At 44.3% G+C, this 20,297-nt stretch overlaps 1 protein-coding gene across 3 annotated transcripts in view; it reads right to left on the reverse strand.

The window, feature by feature from the left end:
• Window positions 1–496: 496 nt before the first annotated feature.
• Window positions 497–20,297, reverse strand: part of VAV1 (vav guanine nucleotide exchange factor 1) — a 55,221-nt gene continuing 35,420 nt past the window's right edge. The window contains exons 11-27 of one of the 3 annotated variants that reach the window (XM_057540787.1): window positions 20,167–20,235; window positions 19,824–19,910; window positions 19,639–19,724; window positions 19,089–19,221; window positions 18,704–18,813; window positions 17,781–17,882; window positions 17,434–17,531; window positions 17,318–17,340; window positions 17,096–17,141; window positions 14,445–14,581; window positions 14,052–14,117; window positions 11,855–11,886; window positions 7,754–7,870; window positions 6,180–6,267; window positions 4,124–4,238; window positions 2,647–2,795; window positions 497–850 (exon numbers count right to left, since the gene is read on the reverse strand). In XM_057540787.1, coding sequence (XP_057396770.1) covers window positions 797–850; window positions 2,647–2,795; window positions 4,124–4,238; window positions 6,180–6,267; window positions 7,754–7,870; window positions 11,855–11,886; window positions 14,052–14,117; window positions 14,445–14,581; window positions 17,096–17,141; window positions 17,318–17,340; window positions 17,434–17,531; window positions 17,781–17,882; window positions 18,704–18,813; window positions 19,089–19,221; window positions 19,639–19,724; window positions 19,824–19,910; window positions 20,167–20,235 — 1,512 coding nt within the window. In that variant the 3' untranslated portion in view covers window positions 497–796. Of the gene's footprint in view, window positions 851–2,646; window positions 2,799–4,123; window positions 4,239–6,179; window positions 6,268–7,753; window positions 7,871–10,923; window positions 10,996–11,854; window positions 11,887–14,051; window positions 14,118–14,444; window positions 14,582–17,095; window positions 17,142–17,317; window positions 17,341–17,433; window positions 17,532–17,780; window positions 17,883–18,703; window positions 18,814–19,088; window positions 19,222–19,638; window positions 19,725–19,823; window positions 19,911–20,166; window positions 20,236–20,297 lie in introns of those variants that run through there. The other 2 variants (XM_057540786.1, XM_057540788.1) reach the window with 2 other exon arrangements.

A 20,297-nucleotide genomic window follows, 5' to 3' on the forward strand; every position in this document is an offset into this window, starting at 1 on the left:
CCAGGACTGTCCCGGGGAAACCAGGATGTAGAGTCATTTCACTCAGCATTTAAGGGGAAACAGCCAGATGCGCTGCATGAGCCAAGAGGGATGTGGAAAATGCAGAGGCACCAAAGATGAAACAGAAGCAATTACGTCTCAGCAGGAGGCAGTGATGGAAGATTACCACCAAGAACCAGCAGCCTTTCCAACACTCCAGTGCCAAAGCCCCTGGAATTGAAACATGACCTTGGAGAGAATAGACTCAGGATACCCAGATTCAACTGAGATGAAGTTTTTACCACTTAGCAGAACTGGAGAGGCTCCAAATAGTAATTATGTCCTATTACAGAAAAAAAAAATGAGAGTTACATTTTTGTGATCTGGAATCTGTGAGCGTAAAATTCTTTCCTGCCACGTGGGGGTCCCATTTCATATTTCAGGTTTTCTTTTAAATGGCAGAGAAAGGTGAGAGAGCTGGAAAGCAGGAATTAGTGAGGGGGCTTTTGTCTGTGTCCCAATGCCCTTTCCCATCTTTCCGTTCCCAGGTCTGACGCAAGTCCATCCATTCATCATTTTATTAAAAGCGGTTGACTTGAGCCCTGCCTTCTCAAGGGGACCCAAGAGGAAATCAGTGTATTATAAATTAACCATGGCAGGGCATCATCCCAGGAGCCCTGCCAGCTGGACGCTAGCCCTCCACAGTCCATCAGGGACTCTCAGCCCGCCAGGACCTATCACAGCCCCTAGCCTCACTGCCTGTTCATCCCAGGCTCAGAGCCTAGAGTCTCTCATCTCTCTGCCAACGTGCCAAAGCTCAGCAGTACTCAGAATAATCCTCTTCCACATAGTTGGAGGGGAACCAGCCAACCTGGAAAGAGACAGGGAAGTGGTCAGGGAAGCTTCTGCACGTTCTCCCACTGTTCCTCGACACACCAGGAAGGTTCCCTCCTACCTCAGGGCCTTTGCACCTGCCATACCTTCTACCCCAGAAAGTACCTCCCCTAGATACACCCTCGGCTGACCACTCCCACCTCCTACAGTCCTTTACTTACATGTCACCTTATCAGTAAGGGCTTCCTAACCATCCTATTTAAAATTGCAAACGCCATCCACCCCAACTGTCCTTATCCCCACTTCCTGCTTTTCCATAACACTTTTCACCATCTAATTGATTATATATGTTACTTGTTTATGGGCTTCTTGTCTGTTTCCCCTCCCTTCACTACAACAGGCCAGGGATTTTTGTCTGTCTTATTCATCACTGAGTTCCAAAAGCCTAGAATAGTTCCTGGCACACAGCAGATACTTAATAAATATTTGTTGAAAATATGGATGGATGATGCAAGAGGGAGGAGATATGGGGATATATGTATATGTATAGCTGATTCACTTTGTTATAAAGCAGAAACTAACACATCATTGTAAAGCAATTATACTCCAATAAAGATGTTAAAAAAAAAAGATGGATGGAATGATGGATGGATGGGTGGGTGGATGGAATGATGGATGGATGGATGGATGGATGGATGGAATGATGGATGGATGGAATAAAGGATGGATGGATGAAATAAAGGATGAATGGATGGATGAAATAAAGGATGAATGGATGGATGGATGAATTCTTTACAGCCCAAACCTTCCTAAACATCCCCAAATCCCCCCTCAAGCCCTAACTGTTCTCTACCACACACTAAATTTGCCCTCCAAGGTTCCTAAAACTGTTCACCTAAGCAATTATCTAGGTCACTTTTCACATGTTTCCCTCTGGTAGAATTGAAGCTTCTAACCAGTGTCTTTATCTTCATTCAACAAATATTTTTTGAGAAACCAGTACAAGCAAGGCAGTATTCTAGAGGCTAGGAATTCATCAGAAGATGAAATAAAGAATACTCTCTGCCTTGTGAGACAAAAATAAAAACCAGACAGAAACTTTTTTGAGAAAATTTGAGTTCCCTCCTGAAAGTCCAAATTCAGGCAGACAAAAGATCACAAAAAGCAAAAGCGGTTGGTCTCAGTTCTGCCTTTTCATGCATTCAATAAATATTGATTGACATACTATGTGACAATCACTGTTCCAGGCACTGGTGATACTGCAGCGAACAAGATAGAAAAATCCCTCCCTTCGTGTTCCCCAAACATGCCAATCACTCTCTCACCTCAGGGCCTTTGCATGTGCTGTTTCCTCTGGAATACTTTCCCACACCTCCCACCACCCATGACCTGGCTGACTTAACTCATCCCTCAGCGATCAGCTTGGTCTCTCAGAAGGCATCCTGACCTGCTCCCAGGATGAGCTGGGGGTTCCTTGGGGGCTCCCAAGGTGCCTTATGATTCCCCATCTCAATCTCAACCACTCACTGTTGTAACTGCATGGTTACAGGTCTGTGCTTCTCACCAAACTATGAGTTTCAGGAGGGCAGGGATTGTACTGTGCTCATTTTTGTCTCCTTGGCACCCAGCTAAATGCCCGACACATAGTAGGTGCTCAATAAATAAATGCAAGGTGCATAAATAAAATCTCTGTCTCTTCATCCCTTCCTACCAGGGAAGCCCTTCACATGAGCCCCTGCCCACTCACTCCACTCCATCATTCTGTAGAGTTTCACTAGAGCCAGCTCACCCCACACCCCTTCCCTGGGGCTGCCAAACTCCACCCCAACTCACCCGGCCATAGATCTCCCCTCGCCACCAGCCCTGCTGCCCCTTCTTGTTAAGGATCTTGATGATGTCACCCTCTTTGAGAGACAGCTCCGATCGGTCCCGGGCGCAGAAGTCATAGCGGGCTTTGGCTGTGCCAAAATACTTGGTGCTCCCTGCTGTGTGGGAGAGAGCAGAAGTGGGAAAGGGCCCTGGAGCAGACATACACCCACCGTCTGGGGGCAGTGGGGGGACAATGCTCCAATAGACCAGGATGAAGAAGGGCCCCTCAATGCTTCTTTCCGCTGAGTGTTGGGTGCCCTGTGTTCTGAGAGTACACAGCTGTCTTCCCAGAATCATCCTTCTAGCCCAACCAGCATCCAAATTTAGAAAATAATACCAGTTATGATCTTTTAAATGTTACGTGTATATTCATAGTGAAAGAAACAGAAGAAAGATGTGGAAGTTCTCATTCTAGATAATATTAATTATACTAAAGAAGTCCAAGGGTTGAAAAAGAGAGGGAGAAAGATAAGAAAGGGAAAAACTTTCCAAAGTACAATATTAAGTGATATTGTAGACTATCAAATTAATTTGTAGTATTTCTGCAAATATGCTAAGATTGAATATCCAAATATTCACCAGGATGAATAAGTAACTTGCAGACAGATAGAAACATTTATTTGATTGGGTGATGAGAATAGGGATAATTTTGGCCTCAGTGTCCTAATGTTATGCTGGTGTTGCTTTTTCAAAAATATAACTTTTTAAGTGGTGAATTACTCTTTTATTGGTAAACATTTTAACAATAATTAATTTTTAAATCCCTCTTTAAAAATTTTTTGGACATGTAAGAATTCAGAAACTCCACCACCCAGGCGACTTTTCTGAAAAACGTACTCCAAAATGCACTCCAGAAAAATAAAATTTGAATCAGAATAAGAAATTTTAAAAATAAAGAAAAACACAGAAAACAAGAACTATAGACAGTCTACATAATTCTTGATATTGAATTTGCAAAGTGAAATGCAATGGTGAAGAAAAACTTCCTAAAATATAAGGCATGACTGTTTTCATTCATAGCAAACCGTAGCCTACATTCCAAATAACTTCAACAAACCAGGTGAGTAAGAGATACAAAGGAAAAGGGAAGAAAGAGTGTACTAAAGGTCTTGCCTTTCTGTGGGAGAAGGTTATGTTATTGGTACTAATTAATGCCTGATATTGATACAAAAATAAAGGCTTAAAATGTGTAGGTGAGGACCCTTCTGGTTCCTAGTGTCTTCATCTCCCCAAATATGAAAGTAAACCCTTTCATCCAAGTAAATGGATATGCAAATCTCTCAAGAGCAAAGGGACAAACTGGAAGTGGGAATTAGTTCAAGCTGTTTCACAGATAGGACTTTTCCATGCCCACAGGAAGGAATGTCCACGGCATCCCCAAACTTTCCCTCCACAATGGGAAGGAGCTGGCACGGCAGGCCCCCAGCTGAAGACAGCCTACCTGGTGGTTTGCTGATGGCTCTCCTCTCAGGCTCCTTGAAAGGGAACTGCAGGGTGGTGTCCAGTGACTTGAAGCAATCCTTCAGAGAATTCTGTTGGTAGAATTCTACCAGCTCCTGCAAAGAAAACAGCAGGACAGATGGTCTCCCAGAGGGCCAGCCCACGATGGGGACACAGATGGAAGGAGCTACATCCAACGCCTCATGTGAAACAGGTCCTCCTTCTGGCCTCCCTGGCAAAAGATGCCTTGAATGCTCCCCATGATGGGGAGCTCACTCTCTTCCTGGTCAGCCAGGACCATTTTATGGTGAAGAAATCACATTGTCTCAAGACAGTTCTCCTAACAGCCAGTTCGTTTCATGATAAATTTACCAAATAATCAACTTGCCTGATGACCAGCTCACCAAAACCAACCCTCCATGGGTGTCAAGAACACTATTTTTACAAATAATTGTAATAATAATAAATGCTGTTTATTAAGTACCTACTGTGTGCTGGTCAGTGTGCAACCACACATCATCAAAATCTCCTAATAATCGTGGGAGGTGAAAACATTGATGAGTCCCCTATTTTATAAATGGAGAAACTGAGTCACAGAGAAGGCTCGTGCAGGGTCCCACAGCTGGAAAAGGGCAGATCCAGAATTCAGTCCCAGGTCAGGCAATAGGGTGTAGCAGCTAAGAGCTGGCCTCTATAATAAATTGATCTGAATTCAAGTCCCAGATGTGTTGCGTTTATGAATATTTCTTCCACAAACGCTCAACCTGATTCTAATAGTGGGGAAACAGGCAAGTCAACATTAACATTCTGCAAAACAAAATGTCTTATGTTTTGGGGTTCTAGACTTCAAAAGTTCCAAAGTCATGAAAGACCAAAGAAATAAATAAAAGACTGGGGAACTATCGCAAATTAAAAGAGACACTAAGGAGATGAAAGGAATGTGTGATTCCCCTGATTATATCCTAGGGGGAAAAGGTTATAAAAGACATAATTTGGGCAATCAGGGACCTTGGAAAATGGGCTGTGTATTATAATAATAATTTTGTATCAATGTTCAACTTCCTGACTGTGATAATGATACAGTAGTGAGGCAAGAGAATGCCTTGGCTCTTTGATAGTCATGCTAAAGTACTTATAGGAAGGATCATGATGTCTGCAAATTACTCCTGAATAGTGCAGAATAAATGTGTGAGTGTGTGTGCAGAGAGAGAGAGGGAGAGAGAGAAAGCAAAAGAGGAAGAATATTAGCAATCAGTAAATCCAGGTGAAAGGTCCACAGATATCCACGACACTATTCCAGCAACATTTCAGTAATTTTTCAGAAATAAAAATGGGGAGAGGCAAATTTTTAAGAGTAAAAAGTTTGGGGGCAAAATAGATTTGTGGAATGAGTGAACAGTCCCTAACCTTTTGGGCAGTCAAAGATCCATTTGAGGCGCAAGTGAAATTTGAGATACCTTCCTCGAAAAAAAATGCAGATACATGCAAAATTCTGGATTTTCTTTCAGAGGATTCAAAGGATCCTCAAGCATCCACAGACCATGGGTAGGATCCATGTGCCTTAAACCAATGGGCTTAAGATGTCTAAAAGACAGCCCAAAATTACAGGGCACCAAATAGAAGCAAAAACACTTGAAAGGCATTTGGATTCTCTGTGAAATGGTCATTAAGCAGATTAGGCAGAGCTAAATCTTGATATCTGACAAAAATAGGGGCTCTGCCATTCTGTGATACCAGATGAGGACTAAATCTCAGTTTCCCCCATGTGTGAAATGGGAACTCAGAGAGTGAGTTGAGGGGATGAAGTGCAGTCCTATCTATAATGTGTTTGGCACTCAGTAAGTGCTTTGTAAATGTTCACTGCTGCTACCGTTGTTGTTGTTGTTATTATTATTCTCAGTGTTGATGATTAGGAAAATGAGTTTAAAGCCAGTTGCTCCACAGTGCCTCTTGGAGGGGCTGTTCTGAATGTAGGAAAGGGGGTCCCAAGGTGAAGCTTCAGAGAGGGTCCTACCTAGATTCTGGAAGGCTGGGGTTAGGGATACATTGGCCCTTACCATAAGCCCCCGGAAAGCCTTCTTCTCTGTAATCCGGTACAGTCCTTCTGCTGTCATGATTTTAATATGCTTGACCTCAACATTATACCTGGAAGCAGGGAAAGAGAGCGAGATGGTCACTGGGTCCTGAGTCTGGGAATTCAGGCCCATCTCCTGTCGAGTCTCAGCCCCATGCTACACACCCCCAACCAGGGAAGAAGCGTTCTTGGCTACTTCAGGGAGCAGGTGACCACTGGAGCCCAACAGGATCCCTTCCCTGGATCCTTTGCTGCTCTAAACCTTAATTTCTTCCTCCATATAACAGGAATCATCTTCCTTGACCTACGGGGTTGTTGAGAAGTCAAAAATACCTTATGAAGAAAGCACTGTTGTAGAGTAGATAGGATGCAATCTCCACTTCCACCAATATGAATGACCATAGAATCTAAAGGATGTGTGAGAAGGGATCCATTTCCACCAATATGAAGGACCACAGACTAGTAAGGACCAGGAAGAGGCATGAATTGGCAGAAGTGGTTCTGCCAATATGAAGAACTAGATAACCAAAAAAATCTCCTACTCAAAAATCCCCTAGAAATGCCGTGAAAAAAATGCTGAGCTCTCAAAAAAGTAAGGGAAATCCCCAGAGGCCAAAAATGAGGATGAAACTTAAAAGTATATGTGTTTTTACTCTTTTTTTTTTTTTTTTTTTTGGCCACGCTACGCAGCTTGGGGAATCTTAGTTCCCCAACCAGGGATCGAACCCGGGCCCCCAGCAGGAGAAGCACAGAGTCCTAACCACTGGACGGCCAGGAAATTCCAGAGGAGCATATGTCTTAATCACATAGAAACATGAGATGAGTTACTGGGTCCCTGTTGGGTAGAGAGTTGGCACTGAGACCCACCCACACCCCATAAGTGTGGACTGTCAAAAAGCTACATTTTCAGGAAAAGAGGTGGTCTAGCAAAACCCACCCATGAGCACAGCAGGGACCATGTGAAAGCTTGTTTGTCTCAGACCCAAAACAGAAAACTCACCCCTTGAGAATTCATAACCTCAGTCCTACCCTCTTATGGGTTTAGCATTTATACTTAAACCACCTGTGTAGTCTGGGAAACTAAGAAATTAACCAAGAATATTTTAACCTGAAAAAGAAATTAACTTGTTGGTGATTCCCAACAGAAGCAAATGCAAAATCTCTGGGGAGCCAGGCAGCAAAGATACCCACAGGGAAAGCCCCACTTAAAATCACAAGACCCAATGACAAAACCAACAAGGAAACAAGTCACCACAAGCAAGAAGCTGCACCCAACAAACAGTAAGGCAGGAAAGCCAGGGTCTGCAAGACTTGGGTCCAGATTGCATTTCTGCCTCTTCCTAGAGTATGCTAAATGCCTCCTGGAGCCTTGCTTAAGAAGCGTATCTCTTTCCTGTGGGTTGCCAGTCAAGTAACAGAAATAAGAAAGATTAAAAACACCTAGGACCCTGCAGGAGCTCAATAAAAGATAACTATCGTGACTGTACATTTCCTTCTTCCTAAGCGCCTGCAGTGCCCAGGTCACAAGGGGAGATAGGTCAGGAAAGGAGGAATTACTTAATGCTGATGGCAAATTCTGCAGCATCTTTCACCCTCTGTCGCACCAAAAACGTCCCGTCCGAGCGGTTGGTGAGGATGCTTTCTGCCGCAGCTCGCTCCATGGGGCCCGCGTACCTGTCAAGATACGCCAGGGAGAAAGGTCCACACAGCCCCGATGTTGCCCTATTGAGGCTGCTTTTCCCCCCCCCAACCCCTGTGATTTCTTTTTAAGTTAATGACAGCCTGGGTCTAGCAGCGCCCTTAGACACCAAGGTAAACCTTGGGGGAGGCAGTGGCCAGAGTCCCAAAGTGGGCAGTGGCCATTAGATATCCGTAAGTCACACCCAAGGTTTCACCCCTGGATTGCAGGAGACAACTCAGTCCTTTGGGTGTGACTGTGTCTCAGTGTGACACAATAAGAAATATATATTTGGTTTCTGTGCCCCCCACCCTTTCCTGGCACTTAACTCCTAAAACCTTTGGAATCTCCGAAGTGATAAGTGTCTTTTGTATGCTAATGAGATGATTGGGGGCTCTTTGATAGCCTCAGGATGGGGGCTGGTGGCCAGAAGAAACAACCACGTGGTTAGAGGGTTGGAACTTTCAGCCTCACCCCACCCCTACATATGGGGAGAGAAGAGGGGCTGGAGGTTGAGTTCATCACTAATGGCCAGTGATTTAACCAATCTTGCCCACATAATGATGCCTTAACCAAACCCCAAACAAATGGTTTTGGAGAGACTCCAGGTTGGTGAACACAGGGAGGTACCGGGAGGGTGCAAGCCCAGAGAGGGCGTGGAAGCTCCGCCCCCTTTCCCCGTACCTTGCGCTGTGCATCTCTTCTATCTGACTGTTCCTGATCTGACTGTTCCTGAGTTGAATCCTTTTATAATAAACTGGTAATCTAGTAAGGAAACTGTTTCTCCAAGTTCTGTGAGTTTGTGTTAGCAAATTACCAAACCCAAGGAGGGGGTTGTGGGAACCCCCCATTTATAGCCGATGGGTCAGAAGTAGGGGTGGCCTGAGCTTGTGATTGGCATCTGAAGTGGGGGATTGTCTCGTGGGACTGAGCCCTTAATCTGTGGGATCTGATGCGAACTCCAGACAAACAGTGTCAGAATAATTGAATTGTAGGACACCCAAGCTGGTGTCTGGAGAATTGGAGAATCGTTTGATGTAGGAAGAAAATCCCACACATTTGGTTTTAGAACTGTTGAGAGTGTGAGTATAGAAAAACAGTTGTTGGGTTTTCTTTCTTTGACTTGGAATTTGGCATGCCTGGACAGGTATTTACTGAGCATCCACTGTCTGTCCATCTCTGTGGTCACCAGGACGGAAATAAGGGTGAGGACAGTGAGACATAGCCTCAGGTACAAAATTTAAAGGGCAAGCCAAAAAATTCAGGCATCAAGATAAATAATAACAAGTAAAATAAGTAGTATTTTAATGCAGTATTTTTAAAGTGCAAAAACATCCGTAAAAGGAATGAAGTACTGATATATTCTACAATGTGGATGAACCTTGGAAACATGATGCTGAGAGAAGCCAGTCACATAAGGGCATGTACTGTATGATTCCATGTATATGAAACATCCAGAACAGGCAAATCCATAGAGACAGAAAGTACATTAGTGATTGTCAAGGGCTGGGGGAAGGGGATGGGGGTGATTGTTAAGGTGACGGGGTTTCTTTTTGGGGGGTGATGAAAATGTTTTGGAGCTAGATAGAGGTGCTGCTTGCACACCATTGTGAATGTGAATACTAAATGCCATTAAATATATTGGGCTGGCCAAAAAGTTCGTTCGGGTCTTTCCGTGCGGAAAAACCTGAGCGAATTTTTTGGCCAGCCCAATAGATGTGAAAAATAAATAAAGATGTGACTATGAATATTTTATGCTGTAAATGTAAATATATAACATAAATAACATATATTAATTATAGATAATATATGATTATATATGATAGATCAATGTGGACAGGAATATATTTATGGCATAAATTTAAATATAAACATAAAAAATATAACTATGGCTAACACAATTATAAATAATATATAAATATGAATATGAAGGTGTTTATGCTACAAATGTAAATACATAACATATATATATTAATCATATACTACATAATTATAGATAATATATGTGGGAATATGAATACATTTGTGCCATAAATGTAAATATATACGAACTATAGACAATACATTTATGATATAAAATATGAATTATTTATTATATATGAATACAAATATGTTTATGCTATAAATGTAAATATGTAACAATATATATTAATTATACACTATATAATTACAGATAACATGTAAATGTGAATAGGACTATATTTATAAGTGTGAATATAACATAAATAATGTATGTTAATTATACATAATATATAATATAGATAATATATAAATATGAATACACATATATGCTATAAATATATAACATAATATGTATTAATTTTATATAATACATAATTATATGATCTATAAATGTGAATATGTAATATAAATGTAAATATTAACATAAATGCCACTTCGGTTAATCTTACGTCATGTAAATTTCACCTCAATTTTTACAAAAAATTCAAAAAAAATCTGTGATGAGCAAAATGTCAAAATTTTAAATAAGGACAAGATCTGACTCTGCAGTTGCCTGATTCACCACAATTCACCTTTCCCTACTCCCAGCCCTATCATATCCTGTGCCTTTATTTACAGTTTTGGTATTTTGCTCATCACGGGTTTTTTTGCCTTGCTTTCGATTTTTTAAAATATTGCATTAAAATAGTATGGATCTCGATGCCTGAGTTTTTTGGCACCCCCTTAAATGTTGCACCCAAAGTCAGGGTCTCACTCTCCTCAATCCAGTTCCGGCCCTGGTGACCTGGTGACAACATCTGGCAGGGCAGGGTCAGAGTGAGCACAGCCTCAGGTGACCACGGTTTAAATCCTGGCTCTGCCACCTAGTTGCTCTGTGACCTTGGGAACTGAGTTTGCTACTTTGAGCCCCAATTTCCTTTTCTGAAAAGAGGCGATAAAACTGCCCATCACAGAGGGACATTTTTGACAAATGGCAATAATGTAGTTGGTGCACCTCATACATGGTAGGCATTCACGACACGGGTGTGTTTTCATGCCCTTTGTGTAATAAGGTCAGGCTTTGGAGTCAGGCAAGCTTGGGTTCGAATCCGACCTCCTTCACTTCCTCACTTTGTGATACTGAACAAATCACTTGTCCTCTCTGAGCCTCGGTTTCCTCCTTTGCAGAAAGAGAGTAAGAATAACACATACTTCAAAGTGTTACTACCAGAATTGAATGTGTCCTTGAAGTGCTGACACACGGTCATAAAAACAATACCATAGCATGTCCGAATCTAAGATGCCAATGATTGCAAAATTCACTGTGCTTTCATGGGCAATTACGAAATAAAAATTACTACCCATAAAATTAGGCAGAAGGCTCAGACACCACTAATTGTAAGAGCCATTCCAATGCCAGAGATGTTAAAACGTGGGGGAGAAAAATGTGCATTTTAGAATGCATGAAATGCAGTCATAACAGCGAGTGCTAATAATAACAGATAATAAAGTGCTTTTTGTGTGCCAGGAACAGAGCCAAGCAATTTATAGGCTCATGGAAACCACCTAACAGCCTTATGAAGCAGATATTATTAATCTGTTTTCCAGAGAGGAAAGCTGAAGCACAGAGAAGTTGAGTTACTGGCCAAAGGTCACAGAACTGGATAATATTGGAGTCAGGATTTGAACCCAGGTCAGTGGGCTCCAAAGCAACACTGAAAACCTCCATCCCTCACTGCTCTATCAGTAGTAGGTGCTCAAAAAAAAGGGGGGGTGGGGGTGGGGAGAGGGAACTGCCATTATATCATCACCATCATTTTCCTTCCAGTGAGAACATAATGTCCCAAAGTCAGGGACCTTCTTTTGTCTGTCCTCTCCTCAGCAGCCCCCAGCATAGGGCTGGAGCCAGCAGTTAATGCCCAAGGTTTGAAGAATGAATAACTGATTGGTTTGTAGCCCCCATCCCCACCCCAATGCCCAGCCCAGGCATCCACCCCAAAGCACTCCAAGTTGAAAATTAAAAAGGTGGTTCTACTTACCAGAGATGAACAGACAGGTCCTGAGGGGGACCCTGGGGACACAAAGACCAAGACTCAGGGCAAAGGGTCCAGCATGGCAACAGGCTTCAGGGCACTACATTCATTCATTCATTCATTCATTTTTTCCACTATCATTTATTGGGGGCCTATTACGTGCCAGGCACTGTGCACTTCACTGGAAATACAGCCCCAGAATCCAGGGGGAGAAATCAGTCCACCCTCAAATGAATCAGCTTTAAAGAGGCAGCTACGTTTGTAGGCAGAAATTGGAGAGATGTTCAGATCTTGGCTTCTGAATGCCATGTTCCAATGAAAGGACCCAGGCTCCTTGGGAAAATGGTTGATTCCAAGATTGGGGCAGAAAAAGTACAAGAGAAGTCTGCTATTGTGCTAGAAAGTAAGGAAGGGCTCAAAGAATGACGGGGACATGTCAAAAAGACAGAAGAACCAGCCTGAAGGGGCTCCCATTGGTCAAGGGTGGGACAATTTTAAAATAAAAATCCAGGAACATTTCCTGGGATAGATAACACACAGATACATAGATAGACACGTAGAAGATTGATTGATAGGTACATAGATACACAGATACACAGATAAATACAAAGATGATTATTAGATAGATACGTAGATGATTGATAGATACAAAGATACATAGATACACAGATGATTGATAGATACATAGATACAAAGATGATTGACTGATACACAGATACACAGATAAATACATAGATGATTATTAGATAGATATATAGATGATTGACAGGTAGATAGATACATAGATGATTGATAGATACACAGATACATAGGTACACAGATGATTGACAGATACATAGATACAAAGATGATTGATAGATACATAGATGCATACATATATAATACCTAGATAAATAGATTAGAAGAGACAGTTCTTCTTTACAATAGAATATCTGCTAATAACTTTGGAGGAAATGATGGAGTTGGAAATTCATAATGTAACTCCACAGTGGAGAAATGACCCCAAGCCAAAAAAAAAAAAGTCAAAGATATTTTTGGGAAAAGTATAAACATGTACTCTGGATTACATAATATATAATGATTTATAATATATATAATAATTTATATAATAGTATAAGTCCTTGTTGAATTTCATGTTTTTAAAAATCATGCTATGATTATACAAGAGAAGGTTCCTGTTCTTGGGAGATATTCAGAGATGAAGGAGAAATACATCTGTAAACTTACTTTGAAGTATCTCAGGAAAAATAAATCATAGACATTTTTTAAATAAATAAATTGTGCAGAGAAAGATGATAGAGCAAATGGGACAAAACGTTAATAAGTAGTGAATCTGAGTAAAGGATGTATGGAAGTTCTTTGCATTGTTCTCAGAACTTTTCTGGAAGTCTGAAATTACATAAAATGAAAGCGACAAAAACGGGACTTGCCCTCTGCAGGCGCCTATGAGGGCTGTGAAGCAGGCAGCAGGGTCATGAGGGAGGATAATGTTTGGGAAGAGTGGGGAAGATCTGAAGTCATCATCAGGAAGAGGGAATCAGGGGTTTCCCTGGTGGCACAGTGGTTAAGAACCTGCCTGCCAATGCAGGGACATGGGTTCGAGCCCTGGTCCGGGAAGATCCCACATGCCGCAGAGCAACTAAGCCCATGCACCACAACTACTGAGCCTACACTCTAGAGCCCATGAGCCACAACTACTGAGCCCGTGTGCCACAACTACTGAAGCCCGCACACCTACAGCCCATGCTCCACAACAAGAGAAGCCACCGCAATGAGAAGCCCGCGCACCGCAATGAAGAGTAGCTCCCACTCGCTGCAACTAGAGAAAGCCTGTGGGCAGCAATGAAGCCAAAAATAAATAAATAAATAAATAATTTTAAAAAAAAAAAGATGAGGCAATCAGGGGAGCGGGGAACAGGTGAAGAAGGACAGGGGCCGGGCAGGGGTTGGCCAGCCTTCTGGACCCCTGCTCTTTCTCCTGATGATGGAGAGGATCTTCATACAAGAAAAGCCAAAGAGAAAAGGACTGGTCATCCTTCCCAGGGTGGCCCCCTCTCTGGGCTCAGTCATTGAGGTAGGGAGTGACCTGCCATGATGGGCGGCCCCCTCCTGATCTCAAGAGTGTCTCCCCAACGCTGCAGAGGGTCGCAGGACCCTCTCTGAACTCCCCTGCCCTCTCTCCAACCAGACTTGAGACACTCACGTGCACGTAGGGCTTGACCCTGTTACAGGGAAACCAGCCAACTTCATTGGTGGACGTATTCCTGCCCTAAGAAGATGGGAGGGAAAGATGGACAGAGAAGTTACAGGCATCCAACATGTGTGTGTGTGTATGTCCATCTTTCACCCAACGGCCACTCTGCTTGGCCATCTATCTCTCCATGGCCTGGATGCCCAGAGAGGTGTCAATCAGTATCAACTTCCTGGGAAGACCACCAGCTCAGAAGGGCCAGGCCAGCCCCAGAAATCCCCACAGACGTCACTCTCCCCAGAGCAGCCGTGTCCAGTTGTGCCATGATCCCATTCCCAAGGTCACCTACACCCTGACCCCCACGCTCAGGTCCTTCTCCATCACTCCCGCGGCCCCAGCCTGTACCTCCCACCAGTTCTGTTCAGCTTCGGCCTTGGTGAGTTCCACAATGTCTCCAGGGCTGAGGCGTAGAAAAGGTCCAATGGCTCCAGGGGGTGGAGGCAGCCCATAGTACTCCTGGCACACCTCCATCTTGGGCAGGCCTGGAGGGGAGGGGAGGTGGTGATACAGCACGGCTGAGAGTCCGGGACTTTCAAACCTGAGTCTCACCACTCACCAAGATGGCGAAAATTAAAAAGACAGACAATACGGCAATACCAATACGGTGGCAAGGATGTGGAGCAATTGGAAGTCACCTGGGTTTCTGGATTCTATTTTTTTTTTTTTTTTTTACTTGAAGAAGTTTGTAATATGAAAATATTTTAAATACTTTTTTTGGCAAAAACAGGGAGGGTGGCCACCACCCCATAGCCCATTCCTACATGGCTGTAGGAATCCACTTTGGAACACTATTTGGCTGTATCCACTAAAGCTAATTCCACTCCTGACATATCACCAAGAGAAATGAAAACATAGGTCCCAGGGAGTCATAGACAAGAATGTTTACAGCAGCTCTCTTCACAAGAGCCAAAAAAATTGGCAACAAACCCAATGTCCTCAAGAAGATGGATAAACACAGCACAAAATACAATAAGCAACAAAAAAGAACAAATGACTGCTTCAAGCAACCACACTAATATGCAGTAACGGAGTCCGTGCTGTACAATTTCATATGTATGAAGTTCAAGGGTAGGCAAAACTAATCTATGGTGATAGAGGTCAGACAGTTGTTCCCTCTGGGAGGCAGGATGCACTAGCAGTGAGTATGACCAACACCATCCAATAAAACTTTCTGCGATGACGGAAATGTTCTATACATTAATCTGAATATGGTGGTTACATGGGTAGAAATTCAGTGAGCCATACATTTAAGATTTATTCATTTCATACACCTTATGGTATGTATTTTCTATCTCAATAGAAATATTTCAAAAAACAACAAAAAAGAAATATTTCTATTTCAATAGAAAATTATATATATATATTTATATATATAAAATGGATATGAGCAAGTGTATATATGTGTACATATATATGAACATATATGTATTGGCTATGTTTAAATATATATATATATATACACTCACATACACTCATATATATTTCCTCCTATTGAGGACATTTGGGTTGCCTGGTTTTTGACCAATAAAGCTGATATATACATTTTTGTATAAAGCTGATTTTATACATATGTATTATTATATTATATATATAGTGTGTGTGTATATATATATATATATATTCCTGCTATTGATGACATTTGAGTTGTTTCTAATTTTTCACTATTACAAATAAGACTGATGTATCTATATCTAGCTGTAGATATAGAACTACAGCTAGATATCTATCTATGTATCAGGATAGATAGATAGATAGATAGATAGATAGATAGATAGATAGATGATCGATCGATCTAAAACTGAATCTTTACACTGATTCTGTATGACTATGAGCAAAGAGTTTATTTTTCTCGGCCACACCAAGTTCTTCAATAATGCCTTGCCGCCCTGCTTCCTAGCTTTCGTACATGCTGTTCCCTCTGCCTGGAACACTCCTGCCATCCTCACCTGTCTGACCCCTCCTTATCCCTCAAGTGTCCACTTTAATGCCACCTCCTTTGAGAAGCCTTCCCTGAAGGCTCAGATTCATCAGGTCCTCCGGTTGAATGCTCTGGAAAACCCTCTACTTCGCCCACCTCAACTGGAATGACTTAGCCAAAGTCTGTCTCCTGCTACCAGCCTGGGAGCTTTGGAAGCACATTGTTTTTAGTCACCATTTGCCCCAGACAATATATACAGTAGATGCTGAATAAAAATCACCCATCACGACTGTGATCCCACAAACACCATTAATATATACCAAAATCCAGCCTTTCCCCACTGCCATTGGGCTAAAATGAATTCTGGCTTGGCCAAACTCTTCATCTCCTGCATCCAGTTGGACTACACTTTGCTGAAACTACTCCATTATGATAAGATTTTGTGATACAGAATCAGTAGGAGAAGGGATGAGGTATGCCCAGCCAGCTAAGACTACAGATGGAGTTTGTCAGCGAGAAAAAAGGGGGGGGGCAGTGAATAATAAAAGTGAATGGGAGGGGGTGGAGGGATAAATTGGGAATTTGGGGTTAATGGATACACACTACTATATATAAAATAAACAACAAGAACCTACTGTATAGCACAGGGACCTATATTCAATACCTTATATTATTGTATCAATATAGTTAGTAATAAACTATAATGGAAAAGAATCTGAAAAAAAAAAAATATATATATAACTGAATCACTTTGCTGTACACCTGAATCATTGTAAATCAACTATACTTCAGTTTAAAAAATACGTATATACATAAAAATGTGAATGGGAGAGAAAGAGCATCTCAACGAGGGTTTCTATGTTCCGTCCATCCCCTTCACAGTGTTTGAGCAAAGCTAGTAAAGAATTTGAGTTCGTTATTTATAAATTCCTTTTGGGTTTCTAAGACTGGAACAAATGCTTTATAAGCAGGGCAGTATGTGGTTATTAATATAATTGTTGAGATCTGCCCCTGGGCCAGCATCACTGAGGCAGACTAGATTTATTTCTGCCCCACACAGCGCCCCCTGCTGACTCACCCAGCTCATTCCTCTTTTTGTCTTGAGCCCGCCGATGTGGCTTATCCTGGAGGGAGAGACCAAGACAGCAAGTATCGCTACCTGTGCGCAGCCTGAGGGCTCCTCAGCCCTTATCTGAGCACCCAGCAAAGAGCCATGCCCACTGCCAAGGGCTCCCGGGTCCTGCCTTCCCTACCCACCCCCCTGATTTTCCACGCACAGAAAGGAGCATGGGGGTCTTACCTTCTTCATAGTTCCTGAAAAATCTATGAGAGGGTAAAGGAAATACTAGTTAGAATGGGAACCACCCACCCTCCATGCAGAAGCAAGCCCACCTCCCAACTTCAGTCTCCTGGTACCTTGCCCGTGTCGACCACATGGAGGGACCCTCCCCAGACACTCCTTGTGTGCAGGTGCCCGGCACCTCTGACAACGGTAGCCCTGATAGAAAGTGCCTCTGGGATGCAGGGAGAAGATAAAGAAGAGAGTCAGTGATATTGAACGAACACAGCCAATCGTTTTACCAACAACATAAAGGGCCCCTTTGTGTTCTCTTTAGAGCAGGACAGAGATGGAGAAGCTAAAGGTCAAAGGACGGCCTCCCCCCTCCCAACTCAGGGCCATGACAGCCAGGGGAGCCCCTCCCCCACAAAAGAGGAAGAGCCAACCCAGCCCAGGACCCAGGTCCATCCTCCCAGACTCCCACCTCAGCAGCATCTGGCAAGCCTTGCAGGACGTGGTCTCCTCAAAGGAAAACATCTGGAAGTCATGCCCGTTGGCAGTGGCGTTCTCGGGGTAGATGTTGGAGCTGGTGAGGGAAGATAATTCCATGCAACGGAACAGGATACAGCCATAAAAGGGAATGAAGTACCAACACACGCTGCAATGTGGATGGATGAAGACTTCATTCTTTTTTATGGCTGAATACTATTCCATTGCATGGATATGCCCTGTTGTGTTTGTCCATCCATCCACTGATGGACATTTGCACTGTTGCCACCTTTTGGCTGTTGTGAATAGTGCTGCAATGAACATGGGTGAAGACAGAAAGCAGATTAGTGGTTGCCAGGGGCTGGGAGCAAGGGAAATGGGGAGTGATCACTTCATGGTTGCAGGGTCTCCTTTGGGGTAGATGAAAATGTTCTGGAACTGGATAAAGGTGATGGTCTCATATTGTGAATGTACTAAATGCCACTGAAATGTACACTTTAAAATGGCTATGTTTGGGGAACTCCCTGCTGGCCCAGTGGTTAGGAGTCCGTGCTTTCATTGCCAAGGGCCCGGGTTCTATCCCTGTGGGGGAACTAAGAACCCACAAGCCATGCAGCACAGCCAAAAAAAAAAATGTCTAAGTTTTTGTTATGTGAATTTCACCTCAAGAAAAAGAAGGAGGAGGAAGACAAGGAGGAAGGATTTTCAGGCTGGTGACTGAAGCTTACGAAGACTTGGCATTCTGATGATGTAGACAGCCTTAAAAGACTGTCCCTCTCATTTCCCAGATGAGGAAACTGAGATTCAGAGCGGTCCCACGGCAGAGATGAGACGACAGCACAGAATTGCCTCCCAGATCCTGCACCCACATGATACAGTCCTCTGAGGATAGAAAGATGGAGGAGGAGGGGGGCTCACATGGCCATCTCGAACTGCTCCATCCACTTCTTCTTCAGTTCCCGTGTCTTGAAAAACAGCTCATAGCCCTGGGCACCTTGGTCCTCAATCAGGAGGAACATGTGGGTCCACTGCAGGGAAGCAGGGTTGAGAATGAAGGCACCTGCTCTGAAGAGGGTGGGACCACACGCCCATTGACCCTACCACTGCGGGGAGAAAAGGGTCAAGCCAACTACAGCCTGCCTGCTCCCAGGAGAGCCATGCACGGGGTACCACGCAAATACACATTCACAAATCTAAAATCACACAACACACGCACCGGCATTCCAAAGGCCAAGTGGAGAGCTCAAGCTGCATTGAGGACCCCCAGCACTGAGGTCCCCCAGTTACAGCCTCCAAGCCTCACCTTCTTGTTGTCCCGCTCTCCGGAGGAGTCATCTCTAACCTGGAAGCTGTGCAGGTTCACAAAGTCCTTGAGGTCATAGGTGTCCCCTCGGCGCTTACAGATGAGCAGAGCTTTGTCGAGCAGGAAGGCGTACCTGGAAGCAGCTGGGTCAGGTGCCCCTGTCGGGCTCCTGCTTAAGTCCCCACCGGCTCTCTGCCTGATCCCCTCCCACCTTCTGGGCCCCCGCCCTGCTGTCCCTCTAGGATTCCTGCCCTTCTCCTCCTCTGTGGCCAACTTGGCCATGCCTACCTCACCCACGTGATCCTTACAGGTCCTGCCACCTGTCGTTCTTGGCTCCGCCCAAGCATCCATGCTGGCTCTGCCCCGCCTCTCCATCTAGGCTCCACCCACTGGTCTGTGTGGCCTCACCCACCTGTCTATCTAGAAATAGGGCCAAGCCCCTGCCCAGACTCCACTCCAGATCCGTGTTGGCTCTGTCCACCTGCCTAACTGGTAGCCTGGCCCCGCCCCTGTCCAGGTTCCACCCCAGATCCGTGTTGGCTCCGCCCACCTGTCCATCTTGGAGCGCCGCTCCACAGAAGTGATCTTGAGCTCGCCATCGATCTTGGGTCGGCCATAGTGGGCCAGAGACTGGTCCTACACAGCAGACAGGGTGTCCGGTAATGGGCCACGCAGGAGACCAAACCCCCTCCCCACGCGGCCACGCCCCCGGCCATCCCCACTCCGCCCCCTCACCAGGTTCTCAATGGACAGCTGGAAGTTGGTGATCTGCCTCAGCGTCTCGTTGTCCCGCTTGACCTCGTTCACGCACTGTGCCAGGTCCTGGGGGTAGGACAGGGGTGAGCCTGGGCCCCCCCAACCTGGCCGGAGACAGGGGGTCAGCCCCCAGCAGGGGCTGGCAGAAGGATGTCACTGTCCCCAAGGGGGACGCTGCGAATAGCTCACTCGGCTTACAGGTGTGTCCCCGTGCGGTGGGGGCAGGGGTGGCCCGTGGGTATGACCGTGTCTGGATGGTGCTCACTGACCTGAATGCGTATGTGTCTGTGTGTCCCCGTCACCCCTGCGTGTGACCACTCACCCTCATGGCATCCAGGGCCAGCCGCAAGTTCTCCTTCTCCGTTGCGTCCTGCGTGTGTTTCACCAGCTCCTGCGTGACCCACAGAGACGCATATCACCCGGGGCCTGCCCTCTCATCCTGGGATGCCTTCC

This window comes from Balaenoptera acutorostrata, chromosome 2, assembly GCF_949987535.1.
Source record: "Balaenoptera acutorostrata chromosome 2, mBalAcu1.1, whole genome shotgun sequence".
Taxonomy (NCBI): Eukaryota; Metazoa; Chordata; class Mammalia; order Artiodactyla; family Balaenopteridae; genus Balaenoptera; species Balaenoptera acutorostrata.